Source organism: Protopterus annectens, chromosome 2.part2 (assembly GCF_019279795.1).
Source record: "Protopterus annectens isolate FY-2018-M chromosome 2.part2, PAN1.0, whole genome shotgun sequence".
Classification (NCBI taxonomy): domain Eukaryota; kingdom Metazoa; phylum Chordata; order Ceratodontiformes; family Protopteridae; genus Protopterus; species Protopterus annectens.
Window position 1 is genome coordinate 1,093,209,527 of NC_056730.1, and position 14,212 is coordinate 1,093,223,738.

Sequence of the window (14,212 nt, forward strand, 5' to 3'; positions counted from 1 at the left end):
TTATGTCTTCCGTATTTAGGGGACTACCACCTATGTGGTAGTTTGTGGGTACTTTGTTTTTTCCAAAGGGGATGACTGTGCACTTTTTGGCATTTAGCTTTAGGCCATGATTTTGACAACAAGTATCCGTCTCAGTGAGACCCTTTTGGAGGATGTCTGTGTCAGCCAGAGAGTCAATTATAACCCCTAGTTTGTAGTCGTCTGCAAACTTGGTCAGCCATAGTCCTCCTGTGCTTGCCTGTACCTCTGAGAAGTATATGCCAAACAGGAGGGGTCATAGGACTGAGCCCTGGGGAATGCTGCTTGTAACCGGTTTAGAGTCGGATCTAGCTCCCACAACTCTCACCATGTGGGTTCTGTCCATGAGCCGGTTGGCAACCCATCTTGTGACATAGGGGTTTATGTTCAGGCTGGTGAGCTTGTCTATAATACCAGAATGGGAATTGTGTCGAAGGCCTTTGCGAGGTCTAGGTAGGCTGTGTGTACCACCTTTCCCTCGTCTATTTTTGGTAACTGTCTCAAAAAAGTCCACCAGGTTTAGGAGGCATGATCTGCTCTCAACAAAGCTGAACTGGGTAAGTTCCAGTGTTTGGAGGTTCCTAATGTCTCTGTTAATGAGTTCCATGAAGATGCACTCCATAGCCTTGCAGACCAAGCTAGTCAGGCTTATAGGGCGGGGTATGTTCTGGCTCCACCTTTATGGAGAGGAATATCTGTTGCTGTGTGCCACTCTATGGGTACGTAGCCTGTGGAGAGGCTGAGTTTGAACAGTGTGTTTAGGTGAGGGGTTAGTTCATCTTTGAGCTCTTGTAGGATGCAGCCTGGGACACCGTCCGGTCCCACTGATGCTGTATTTTTGGCTCTGGAGAGGGCTGTTTTAACCTGAGTGTCTGTGATTTCAGGGGCTGTACATTCTTCTGGTATGGTTATGGGCCCTTTTGGGGGTGAGAGGGGGGTGAAGTTTGCACTGAACCTGTCTGCCAGGATGTTGGTGATATCGGGTTGGTTCAGTGTATTTTGTGCCATTCTGCACTAACTCTGAGCAGATCTGAGCATTGCCACTTAGATTCTTGACATAGCTAAAGAATGTCTTGTGGTTATCTTTGGAGTCCTTGGCAATTTTTCTTTCGAAGCTGGCCTTGGATGATTTTATGAGGGATCGTAGTTTCTTGCTGATACTGATCAGGGATGTCTTCCCTTCTTTAGATTTTACTCTTTTCTGTACTAGTTTCCTCCTTCTATTGTATAGTTTGTTTATGGCAGGGGTCCACCAGACTGGTTTCCTTTTCTTGGAGGAGCGAGTCTTGGTTTTGCTTGGGATAGCACAATCCATGCATTCTTGTAGGTGCCCGTAGAATGCATTAGTAAAGGATTTTCCAGCTTGGATAGCGTTATCCTTTAGCATGGGGGCTTTGAAACTTTCCACCTTGGTCTTAAGTAACGTGAAGTTTTCTTTTGAAAAGTTTTTCACAGTGGTTTCCTTGTCCGGGGGTGGGGACTGAATGTGTATATCCAAAGTGATTTGTTTATGGTCTGATCTAATCAGTGAGGGGTTGACCTCCGGTCTGGAATACCGGTCGCCCATGTTGGTGATGACCAGGTCCAACATGTTGTCACCTCTGGTGGGAGTGTTGACCAGTTGATCCAGGGCATTTGAGTTTATAAATTCTAGGAAATGTTGGGCAAGGGAGTTAGTACTTAAGTAGTTCTCCCAATTAATGTTTGGGTAATTGATATCACCCAATATTAGGGTGTTTGGTAGGACCTTTATGTTTCCCAGTGTTTCCAGAAATGCGGAATGGGGGTCCTGGGACATGGTGGGTGATCTGTAGCAAGCTACAATTTGAATTGCAGTTTTGCCCATTGTTAGTTGCATGTGGATGATCTATATTTTGAGATATAAGCTTTTATATATAGACAGCAAAGAGCCAAAAACAGTAATTGGGAACAGTAATCTGGAAAAATAGCTATTAGTAAATACGTTTAACAAGACTAATACAGAGTAGCAGTAATAACCAGCAGCTTCATCCAGCACACCAGTTTACACATTCCCACTATATTTTATCCACAAGACTTGAGGCTTACAGGTAAACTGTGTGGATTGTGGGAAAACCTGTTAAGGTTGACTAAAGGACCAAGTGTTGATAAATAAATTAGACAGTTATATAAGAAAACCATTTCTTTTCCATTTCAGATACTTTCTTATCTTTTTTATTAGAATACACTTCTTTTAATTTACTCTTGCTTGCACGTAAACTGACAGTAATATGACTACCAGCATTAATTTGCAGAAGCTCACACCATTTTAAGTATAAAACTCCATTTGCAGTTTCAGTATAAACTTAGTTAAGTGACTTGCTATAAGTAACAGTTGCACTTAATTAAAAAATATGCTCTGTGTGTGTCAAATAGCACAATTCACAATATTAGGTTTACCATTATGAAATAATGAAATTACCATTTCATAAATAATGAATTTACAGTTATGAAACATATAACCAGAGTAAATATTTACATTGCATAATATTAGGTATACTTTAGTTCAGTTGTATAATTTAATTCAGTTTAATATTGCACTATTAATTTAGTTGTTTGCACATATGTTAAAAAGTTGACTGGCAATCTTACAGGGAATAAAATAATGACTTTATGGTATCAAGTTTTCCTAAATTAAATAAATGAGCAGCAACAATTCTGGATTTCACTTTATAAAAAAATATTGCTGTGAAATAATCCATGTCACTAAGAGTGTTGCAGCTGACATTTATTACTGTGAAGGCACATACTGACTGTCTCTACAGTACTAAAATTGCATAGGTTAGAAAACTGATTACTTGTCTGTCCTGACTTTATCAGCTGCAGAGCTATGTCCATAATTATATTGCTATTAACTACTGCTGATTTAAAGGAAATGCACTGAAGTCAAAACCACATGAGATAAAATGTCTTCAGCATATAAAATGTATTTTAGAAATCATTAAGAAAAAATAAGATGCCATCAAGTTAATAAATTAAGGATTTTTAAATGCAGAGAATGTCTTCTAAAGATGTAAAGTAAGTGTGAGATCGCTTGACTTCAATAACTATTTTTCATGAGACAAAGGCTAAGTTTGGTCTGCTCCTTTAAAGGCATCATTGGTATTCTTAGATGGATGTTAATCATTGCATCATTCTTCTTCTTTAAAAAATGTTCTTTTTCTCACAATTTTCCTGAAAATAGAAAAAATAAAATTGTAAGTTATTTGTAGAAGAACGTCAGTCCTGTATATCTAAGACATATCCCATGTCTGAATTTGCTTAATAATAATAATAATAATAATAATAATAATAATAATAATAATAATAACAACAACAATCATCATCATCATCCTATAGGTGCCATTAGAGGTCTGAATGGAGAGATGCTAAATCAGCAAGGAAAGGAGAGTAGTATTGCTGGAATTGAATTCATCCTCAATTCTTGGTGAGTACTTTCACAAGGTGGACCCAGTTTTTCACAAAATCTAACCAAGATGACACTGATATATATATATATAGACTGTATTTTATATAGCATATATCATGGGGAAAAGTAGGTTAAAAAATAAGAAAGATAGCTGAGTGCACAAGACCCAGTATAAAAAAGTGTCCCTGGTAGGAGCAGTGGAGCAGTGGAGCACTGGTGCTAGGACTGGAAAAAAACGAGTGTAGAACAAAATGCAGAGATTTTTGAAAGATATAAAAAGAAGTACAGAAATAGAGATCTGATATGGTGCAATATTTATGGAAAAGTGAAAGCTAAATGAATCAATACAAAAAGCAGAAATACAGGCAAAGGCATCCAGATATGGAAAATTTCACAATACAAAAAATATGATCACAAAGAGGGAATGTAGAACAGAAGCTTAGTAAAGTAGAAGTTAAAAAAGCAGAAGTTATGGAATACCTACAAAGTGAAGGATTTAGTGCAGAAAGTCTAACACAGATTTATATCACAGTATGATGGAACAACAAGTCCTCCAAGTAAGAAGGAACAGGAGGAGCAGGAGACATCTGAGGAAGAAATATGGACATGGGAAATAGAAAGAGATTTAATATGGTACAATATTTATGCAAACGAGAAAACAAAACTAATCAATACAAAAAGAGCAGCACCAAAGATATCTGAAGAGAAATACTGTCAAAGGCATCTGGATATGGAAACTTTTACAATACAAAAAAAAATAAGAAAACAAATAGGAAAAGCAGAGAAGAGGATTAGTAATGGAGAAGATAAAGAACTAGAAAGTGAGGTTACTGATTACCTGCGAAGTGAAGGATTTAGCATAAAAACATAACTTTGATAACATCACAGCAGGCAGAGCAATGGATGCCCAAATTAAGGAGAAACCAGTGGAGTTGGAAACATCTGGTCAGTTGCCATATGAAGATAATTTGGAGACTTCCACAGGAAACCAATACAAAAGTTCAGTTGGAGTTGCATAGCAAGTGAAGGAACAGGAAACTGTGGCAACTCTGACACAGTCAATGTTGCGGAGTGATAGGCCAATAAGTTCCCATATGAAAGAGCAACGGATGACACAGGATGAAACTGAAGAGAATATGGCACAGGAAGATGCTGTGGAACTTTCTATAGAATGCCCACAGGAAATGGGCAACAAAGAATCTGCCCTCAGTTTATAAAAAAATGATCTAAGAGAAGGGTTGCTTGATTTGATAGAGATGAACAGACATATTAAGATCAATGAAAGAAATAAACTACAGAAAGTCAATAAAACCCCAAAAGTTAGAAGTTTGATAAAACAAATGAACACTGTAAGTCAAGCTGTTCATAGAGATTCATACAATATAACAGAAGTAAATAGTATATATTACTGTCCAGCTAAATTAATAACAGATAAAGTCTTACCAGAAAAACACAGTGCAGTAAGGGAAAGAAAGGGGAGAAATCAAATGCCATCATGGAAGTATTAAGTAGAGAAACACTTTGCAGTTAAGTCATGATAAAGGACAAATTATTATTCCAGGGATAAAAATTCAAAGGGGGATATTCCAGGGTGACTCTGTTACTACTGCTCTTTTGTCTTTCCCTTAACCTATTAAGCTGTCTGCTTAACAGATTAGGTCATGGCTACAATCGGGTCTATATTATAATAGCGAAGATCCCTTTAAGCAAATATGAAAACACCGAAACGTATTGCGCAAACCGCGAATATGCCGAACGTACTAAACCACGAAATACAAAAAGTTGAATCCCCATAGTCGGCCAACTCCACCTCCCACTACATACTGCCTACCCAAACAAAATAAATAAACCACATACATACACTAACCAAAACCCTACTTCTAACCCTAAAGCAAAAAACCCTACGTCTAACCCTACACTAAACCTTAAATAAATTACTATCTATGCACTTACCTTAACCTGCACCCTAACCTTAAGGTCTGTAACTATCGCACACTTACCCTACAGCGATATACCAAAACAAAACAAATAATCCACACACACATACATTTAACAAAACCCTAATTCTAACCCTACACTAAACCCTACATACATTACCTATCTATGCACTTACCTTAACCCGCACCCTAACCCTAAGGTCCATAACTATTGCACACTTACCTTACGGAGCTGTACCACAGACGGGCCAACCATGACACTTCGACTATTTGAATTTCACGGTTTATTACGTTCGACATAATCACGGATCACGCAATATGTGTCGGTGTTTTCGCATTCGCTTAAAGGGATTTTCGCTATTATAATATAGACCCGCTATAATCTGGCTCCCAGAAAACAACAAAGTGTAAAGACTTCTCATCTTCTTTTTGTTGTTGATTTAAAACTGTATAGTTCATCAGATGAAGAACTGAAAGCACAACTGCAAGTGGTCAAAACATTTTCAGATTATATAAGAATGTTATTTGGTCTTGATAAATGTGAAAAAGCAACCTTTAAAGCAGGAAAGCTGTAGCACCAAGAAAACATCAGTTTGGGACAGGGATGCGATATAAAAGAACTTAAGCAAGAGGGAGTTTATAAATATTTGGGAACTGATGAAGGATCAACACTAAAGCATGAACAAATGTGAATAAAACTTAGTAAGGAAAATTTTAGAAGACTAAATACTGAAAGCAGAGTTGATATCTAGGAACAAAGTCCAGGCTATAAACCAATTTGCTCTTCCTGCCCTAACTTACAGTTTTGGAGTGATTGACTAGCCCCAAAAGGTATTGGATTAGTTGAACAGGAAACCAAGAAGGATGCTTCATGCTCATGAAATGATTTATAAAAATCAGTGTATGCCAACACTATATATTCCCCATTCTGAAGGTGGTATAGGCCTTCTCAAAAATTGATTACATGTATAGATCTGCAAATGTGGGACTGCATACATATCTGCTGAGCTCACAAGACCCAAATGTAATCTAAGATGACTTCTGTGCTTAGTTTAGCAAAAGTACATCAGTGTTAAGCGGGAATGGAAATCAAACCAGAAGCAGATAAAAATCAGGCAGCAACTAAATGTGCTCAAAATAAAAAAAAAGAATATAAGGTGAAGGATCAGATGCGAAGGCAAGAAATGTGGAAAATGCATAAATACAGTTGCAAGTATAGAAAACCCTTGGAACAACCTCATGTTAAGCAGGATCAAACAGAGGAATGGTTAAGAAGAGGTTAATTTAAACCAAAAGACAAAAGGTTAATACTGGCAACCCAAGATAGTGGATACATACACATTGCTTTACATGTTGAACATGTGGGAGAAACAGACAATTGTAGGTTTTGTAAAATAGAACTGGAAACAGTCACACATCTTTTTGCTGGTTGAGATATACTAATGGCAGAAGGACTGCATACTGAAAGCCATAATAATGTGGCAAGACTGTTGCATTGGGAATTGTGCAAACATTATAAATTTGAAGTAGCTGAAAAACACTGGAAACATGAGACTCAAGGCATTATAGAAAATGATGAAGGTTATATCACATGGGCTCACCCATTACCAACAGTTCAAAACACAGATGCAAGAAAACCAGATACAGTAGTCCATGAAAAGAAGACAAAAGTTGCATTGATCACTGAAACTGCTACACCCACTGACTACAGTGTCTTATATACAGAGAGACACAAAGTCATAAAATATAAGGATTTGCAGGCAGAAATGAGGACAATGTGCAAAAAGGATACCAAACAGTTCCAATAGCAGTAGGAGCAATGGGTTTTATAAAAAAAAATTTACAATCATACTTAGATATGTTACCAATACATGTAACTCCATATGAATTGCAGAAGGAGTCATTACTGGGCACACTGCAGGTGCTGCAAAGAACACTTATGGCTAACACCAAAGACTGAAACAATGCTAATTTTATAAACTTGAATCATACTTTGACTTAGGAATGGGGTCCATTCCTCCATTCCTGTCACGGTATTAGAAACCCAAAAGACTTGGAGAAAAAAGGAAGTGCCATTACATTGTATCATTTATTTATTATTTATTTATTATTTTATTTTATATTTGTTGACCGGGAAATTCCGACTGGATACATGTCCATTTTCAGCGGAGGCCCGGAGGGAAAAGCTCCATCTCCCATATGAATAACATTGTACAGTATATCTTGGTATAGAATTCTAACTAGATAACATACAAAATATTGTAGTAAAAGCTCCAATCATACAGATAATAAACAGGGTAGTCATAAATTCGTATATAATACATATGTAACAGAAAATAGAGCCAGTTTTCTACTAGGTTTGCCGCCTCCTGCTCTTTCTCAAAAAAAAAAAAAATTTTTTTACTTTATCTATCTTCTGTTTTAATTTTTGTTTTTACTCATAGTATTTTATTCTAGCCTAAATTTGCTAAATAACTCTGTATAACTCTACCTTTTAATGTTAATTTTGTAACAAATTTTATTTTATTTTAATTATACTTTTTTGTATTTCCTTGTCATTGTTGCTGCTCGGAGCTTTTCTCCCCGGGCCTCTACTGAAAATGGACATGTATCCAGTTAGACTAGCCCGGTCAACAAATGTAAAATAAAATAAAATAAATAAATAAATAAATAATAACAATTCTAATAGGGATTAAAAGACTAACAAGGTTATAGGGCATTAGGAAAAGTCATAGCCTAGTAAAACGGAAAGGTATGGAAAAGTGAGAATTAGTGTAGGATATCCCCTGATTAACTTTGACCTAGTAATAGCTGTATGGTTGTGTATAAGTAGGGTAAAAAAGATAAGAAATATATGAGTGACGAGGATGGGTGGGACGGTAGAAATAGAAAACATGGCTAGGTGAAAAGTGACGTGTTACATATATTTCTTAGAGAGAGGGGAGATAAGTTCTTGACGGAGTAGTTAAGAGAGTTAGTCAGGATTGGTACATGGACATAGCCAGTGTGCCATGAGATGCTGTTTGAGGCTTTTTTTGAATAGAGAGTGTGAGGTTATTTGTGTGAGGTCAGCTGGAAGTGAGTTCCAGACTTTGCCCACAAAGTTAGAAAATAGGGAGTCACCAGCTGAGTTATTAGGTTTGTGTGTTTGAAGAAGCAGTCTGTTTGAAGAGCGAAGTGGCCTGGGGTTACAATAGGTGTTAATGAGTTTTTTAGACCAGAGGTGTTTTCAGGGTGGTTGAGGACATTATGCGTTACTATAAGTTGATTATAATGAAGTAAACTGGGACGTTCTAGCCACCCTAGAAGTTTGAGGTTTTGGCAATAATGTGTCCGATATTTAGATCCTGTGGCAAATCTGGTGATATGGTTATAACAGTTTGAGAGTTTACCAAGTACTGATTTATTCACATTAATTAGGATAGGTGAGGCGTACAGGGGGGTAGAGAGTAGGTGTGTGTGGGCAATTTCAGACCTAGCTAATGGGGTAAGGAAAGGTTTATTTCTATATAGAGAACCAGGTTTTTTGTTAATTGTTTTCATAGTTTGATTGGCATGCATATCAAATTTGAGGTTATTATTAAATTAACTATTACCCCTAAGAGTTTTGTATGGGTATCTGATGAAATAATGGTACGATTGTTGGAAGTTATTGTAAAGGTGAATGGAGTGGACATACGGGTAGGGGAGAAGAGCAATAGCTTGGTTTTATTAGGGTTCAAAATCAGACAGTTATTATAGAGCCAGTTTTCTACTATGTTGAATGTTTATTGGATTAAGGACAGAAGATCTGCTGGTGAGGAGGCAGAGCAGATCAGAGCAGAATCGTCAGAATATTGAATACAAGTTGCATCTGGGATGGCAGAATGAAGGTTATTGATAAAGATAGAGAATAAAAGGGGTCCAAGAATAGAGCCTTGTGGGACTCAAGAGAGAGAGAGGTAGTAGAGTGGATAGTTTATCCTGCCATTCAGGTAGGACTGGAACCATTGAATAGCATTGCTATCCAGGGATAAAGTGGACAGAGTTTGGAGATGTAGCTGGTGGTTAACCATATCAAAGGCTTTGGAGAGGTTAAGAAAAAGGGCAGAGGATAGTGTGTTGTTATTTCTGTTAAGGTTGATGGTATTGGTAAAGGAAAGGAGGGCAGAGGTGGTGCTGTGATGTGGTCTAAAGTCATGTTGTGTGTCAGCCAAGAGATTGTTCTGAATGAGGAAGTGCAAAAGTTGTTTATAAATGCACTTTTCCATAATTTTAGCCAGGGGCGATAGGCTGGTTATAGGTCTATAATTTGACATTTCTGTGGAACTACCACCTTTGTGAAGTGGAATAACATGGGATGTTTTCCAGATGGCAGGAACAGTTTTTTCAGTAATGGTTCTGTTAATTAAGATGGAGACAGGGTATGCTATGACATCTGCAACATTTTGTAGGTATTCTGCAGGGAGGAGGTCTGCAGATAGGGTGGCTGGCTTTAGCTTGTTAATAAGGGACCTAATGAGTGAGGTTGGAACTGGCTGGAAGCTTAAAGGGAGTTGAGTAGTAGACGTATTAATGAGGCTGTTAGAGCCCGTGGGTAATAGTTGACTAGCAAGGGACTGGATAGTTTCAGTGAAAAAGTTATTAAAAGTGTTAGCAATCTCGTCTGGGAATTTTTCTGTTGCTGCGGAGGGGGTTGGAGTGGTTATTTTCCCTGGATGGAGAAGTCTATTTATACCTGCCCAGAACTTTTGGGGTTTATTTTGGTGGGTTTTTTTTGAAGATTATGGTAGTAGTTTTTTTTTGTCTAGCAGTATAGATTTTTTTTGTGTCATTTCTAAGATGACGATATCTGAGCTTGTCTGAAGGGGCGTTTGTTGTTTTCCAGATGGTCCAGGCTTTATTTCTGGTTTTAATTTTTAATTTGGTATCCTCAGTGAGCCATGGGGCAATTCCTGTTTTAGTTCGAATAGTGCGAGCAGGGGCATGGGATTGGAGGATGCTAAGGAATTTAGTATTAAAGTATTTGACAGCTTCATCTAGTGGCAGGTGTTTTAGAAGGTATAGTTATAGGTTCATAGGTAAGTATTAGGCTAATAATCACTAGGGTCTTTTTAACCCTAGCCATGCATCCCACATCTCTGAGAAGTTCTGGTACCCTTGATAAGTGTAAGCACGGGCTTGGGAGATGAAACAAACCATATATTAGCTGCCAAACCAGGAATGAATTTTCCTGTTCCCCATAAAGTTATCCAAGTTACACTTGAATTGGGTTAGGGAGGAACTCTGCCTCATGTGGATGGGGAGCCTGTTTCCATGAAGGTATATTCTCTGGGATACATATTTGTCTCTTCAGCAGGTCCTATTTATATCACAGGCAAGGTTTAATAAGTCTTTAGAACAGGTAATTATACCATGTCTGCAAGTGCAGACATTGGTCTCCTGAAGAAGTGTCATTGTGATGGTAATTAGCAGTCCACCAATGCAAAAATCCCCCTTTAGCAAAGAAAGTGTCCTAAAATACTAAGCTATGAAACAAACTACAGCTTCAAGCACAGATGGGATGCAACAAGCTATGTTTATACCAGTGCTTTCCATGGTGTACAGGAATAAAGCTCTGACTTCAGCAACAGTAACACAGGTTCATGTCTAGAGCTATTTATGTATGTAAAATTTTCCTGTATGTAGTGTTCTTGGAGCTTTTCTCCCTGGGCCTCCACTGAAAATGGATCTGTGTCCTGTCATCACATCAGTCGTCCTGCTAGACAGGGGTCCAGGGGAGTAAATATTGTGGGAAGAAATATCCAGGGAATTGTTATGGCTAGGCTTGTATAGGCCCTAGGGCTGATAGCCTAGTACCAACCTATGAACCTATAAGAAGCAGGGACATTGCATCCTCCTACATCAGAACAAAATAAGGGCTAAGTGTGCACCAGCACATATATCAAAAAATAAAATAATAAAAAATGCATACAACAAGTCCCCTTCTCCCCCATGTAGGGATATCACTCCCCCCTTATACATACTCATTCCACTACCACACAGCCATGAAGAAAGATTAAAATGCATGATAGTGAAAAAATATTCCTATTATCTGTCTGCAGAATTCTGCTGTGGAAAATATTATAATTAAACTGCTCCCAAAGTTCAAGAAAGGCAACAGGAAAATGAAACCACAGTTTCTCACTCCTATTCCTTGCAAAACAAAACAAACCAAACCACTGCATCTTCATATCACAACAATAATAGCAGTGCTTGCTGTTACTGCCATTTAATATGTGTGTGGTGCAGTGATCAAGGATTTGACTGACGTGACTGAGATAAAACAACATTCTCGCAGTGATCTACTACCCAGAGGAGAGAAATGGTATAACCATGATAACGGTAAGCCTGGAATTCTTAATAGCAATGAACCTTTACTGCCTCTCTCAGCATTTGCACATTATCTGCCCATTAGTCTGACAATGCAGAACTCTACAGCACACAGGGAAAGACCGCATAATGCAAAGTATACATTTGATGGTTTCAGACATTCGTGCATTTTCCACTGATAAACAAATCCCTGCTTATCATAGTTCTCTGCTTAACAGATCAAAGCCAGCACAATATCAAATGTTTGCCATGCTTTATCAACAGAAATAGAACAACTGAAAAAAGTGAATCAAGATTTAGCAGCACAGTTTCAACAAATGGCTAATCAAGTGTTTTGCCTCTTCAGATAAATTAGACCTGAAAAAGTGAAAAGTGTAGAAAAAGAAGTAATGCCATTAGAAACTAAAACTGTAATATTAGAAGCACATTCCAAAACTTATAACTTGAGATTTCTTGGAATATCAATAAAGTGGGATTGCATACAAACCATTGACTTTTCATATTATAAGATCATTTCAAATGTCTTCAACCTTAAAATTAACCAGGTTCAACGCTGGTTTAAGCTGTATAGAATTCACCATTTAATTTATCACTCAACATTGGCACAAAGTGCACTCAGCAAATTAAGTCTACCTCCTCCCATAGCACAAAGAGTCCCAAAATCACAGATGCTTAGCCTGTAAGGCAGGCATCGACCCAACGAAACATTCTTGCTTTAGGTGACTTCACTGTAATGCATACAAATGTAATTCTTACCAGTTTGAGGAAGGAAAGAGTGATGGTTAGTTGCTTGTTTGGTGCCAGGATCTGTCATATCACACAATCACTCAAGTCATTGAACAACAAGTACCAGTATGACTCTGTCATAGTTCATGCCGGTGTTGATGACTTGAGGTGTACCTCCTTGGACAATATGAAGAGAGACATGACAAAGCTCTCAGATTATGTGTCTAAGGCAGGTATGTGTCTGGCACTGAGCAGTATTTTACAATCTCCAAAGATTATGCCACCATATGAACAAAATATAATTGACTTCAATAACTGGCATAGTTTCTGTTGTCATTCGCAGGGGGCCCAATATTTGTCAGCCTGGGAGAATATGATTGACAGTACCATGCTGCTTTGCTGAAGATGGTCTGTATCTGTCCCCTGAAGGGTTTCAGTTATTAGCAAAGAAATGGCCTACCCCCATAGTGCCTTTTATAGGGAATACCAACCTGATAAATCTACTAATGTAACAAAACAAGCAAAGGAAAATATGAAGGTGTTGCTGATCACTGCAAGGAGCCTAAACAAGAAACTCCATTCCCTATAAGCCCTTCTCACCCTGGACGGTATTGACATCTATGTAATGATTGAGAAATGGTTTAAAATAGTGGACAGCACTCCACCTGTGCAGGGCTAAAATGCCTTCCACACATTTAGACCAGCTACTGTGCACAAGAGGAAAAAAGGTGGAGGTGTCTCATTCATTGTCCAGAAGGAACTCACATCAAGGCTGGTAAAGCAGAATGATGTGATGCACTAGAGCTTATTCATATCCAATTAACCATCAGAAAGGTCCTGTACCATCTATCAGCTAGCTACAGAACTCCCTCTATGACACAAGAAAGCCACAATGCCTATCTACAGAAACTAGAATCACTTTGTATTAAACCCAATACCATTTTCCTAGGTGATCTAAACTATCCAACTACATATAGAATGGGAAAAACTATGCTACCATTAGTGCACAAGCACAGACATTCTGTGACTTTGTTAATACAAACATACTGGAATAATTAGTCAGAATATCCATTAGGGGAATAACATATTGGATCGTGTCCTTACCAATATGGGAGCATATTGCATTGTCCCTTGCATATCTTCATCACTTAAAGCAATCTCCTTCAAAATAAAATTGAACCCTGCGATCCCACCCACCCAGGGTTCCTTTAAAAATGTATTTAAGGCAAACCACCTACTCCTAAGTAATACACTGTCAAACTTCAAATCCCCACCAAACCCAGTTAACTCCACTAACTTCTTGGAAATGCATTCTACCACATTATACCAGAATGAATACAACTGCATAGATGCAGCCGTGCCACACAGGAACAAGAGCAGGGCAAACTCCAGAAACAAACTCACATGGTGGAGCCATAATATCAACAAGCTTTACAATAAAAGGAAAACAATTTTGACCTAAGGTAAGAAGAGTAGCTCCTGCAATGTTAGAGCCCTTGTCACTGAAATAAACAAATATTTCTGGAACTTAATAAAATCGACCAAAGCCAAGTTTGAGGCTAAAACAGATATCCATGCCAAACACAATCATAAGGCCTTTTTTAGTTATGTACATATTTTCAAAAGCACAACATATCAATGCACTGAGTTGATTGTGAACAATGTTACCTACACTAAGGCTGAAAATACTGGCCTATAAATTTACTTCTAACTTTACCCCTCTCCCCCCTTCATTTGTCTCTCAAAATATACT

The 14,212-nt window shown here is 38.0% G+C and overlaps 1 protein-coding gene across 3 annotated transcripts in view; it reads right to left on the reverse strand.

Annotated features, from left to right (window-relative positions):
- Positions 1-2,195: 2,195 nt before the first annotated feature.
- The window catches only part of SEMA4D (semaphorin 4D), a 1,587,330-nt gene continuing 1,575,313 nt past the window's right edge, over positions 2,196-14,212 (reverse strand). For all 3 annotated transcript variants that reach the window (XM_044064318.1, XM_044064319.1, XM_044064317.1), the window contains one exon: positions 2,196-3,210. In XM_044064318.1, the coding sequence (XP_043920253.1) occupies positions 3,181-3,210 (30 nt within the window). In that variant the 3' untranslated portion in view covers positions 2,196-3,180. The remainder of the gene's footprint in view (positions 3,211-14,212) is intronic.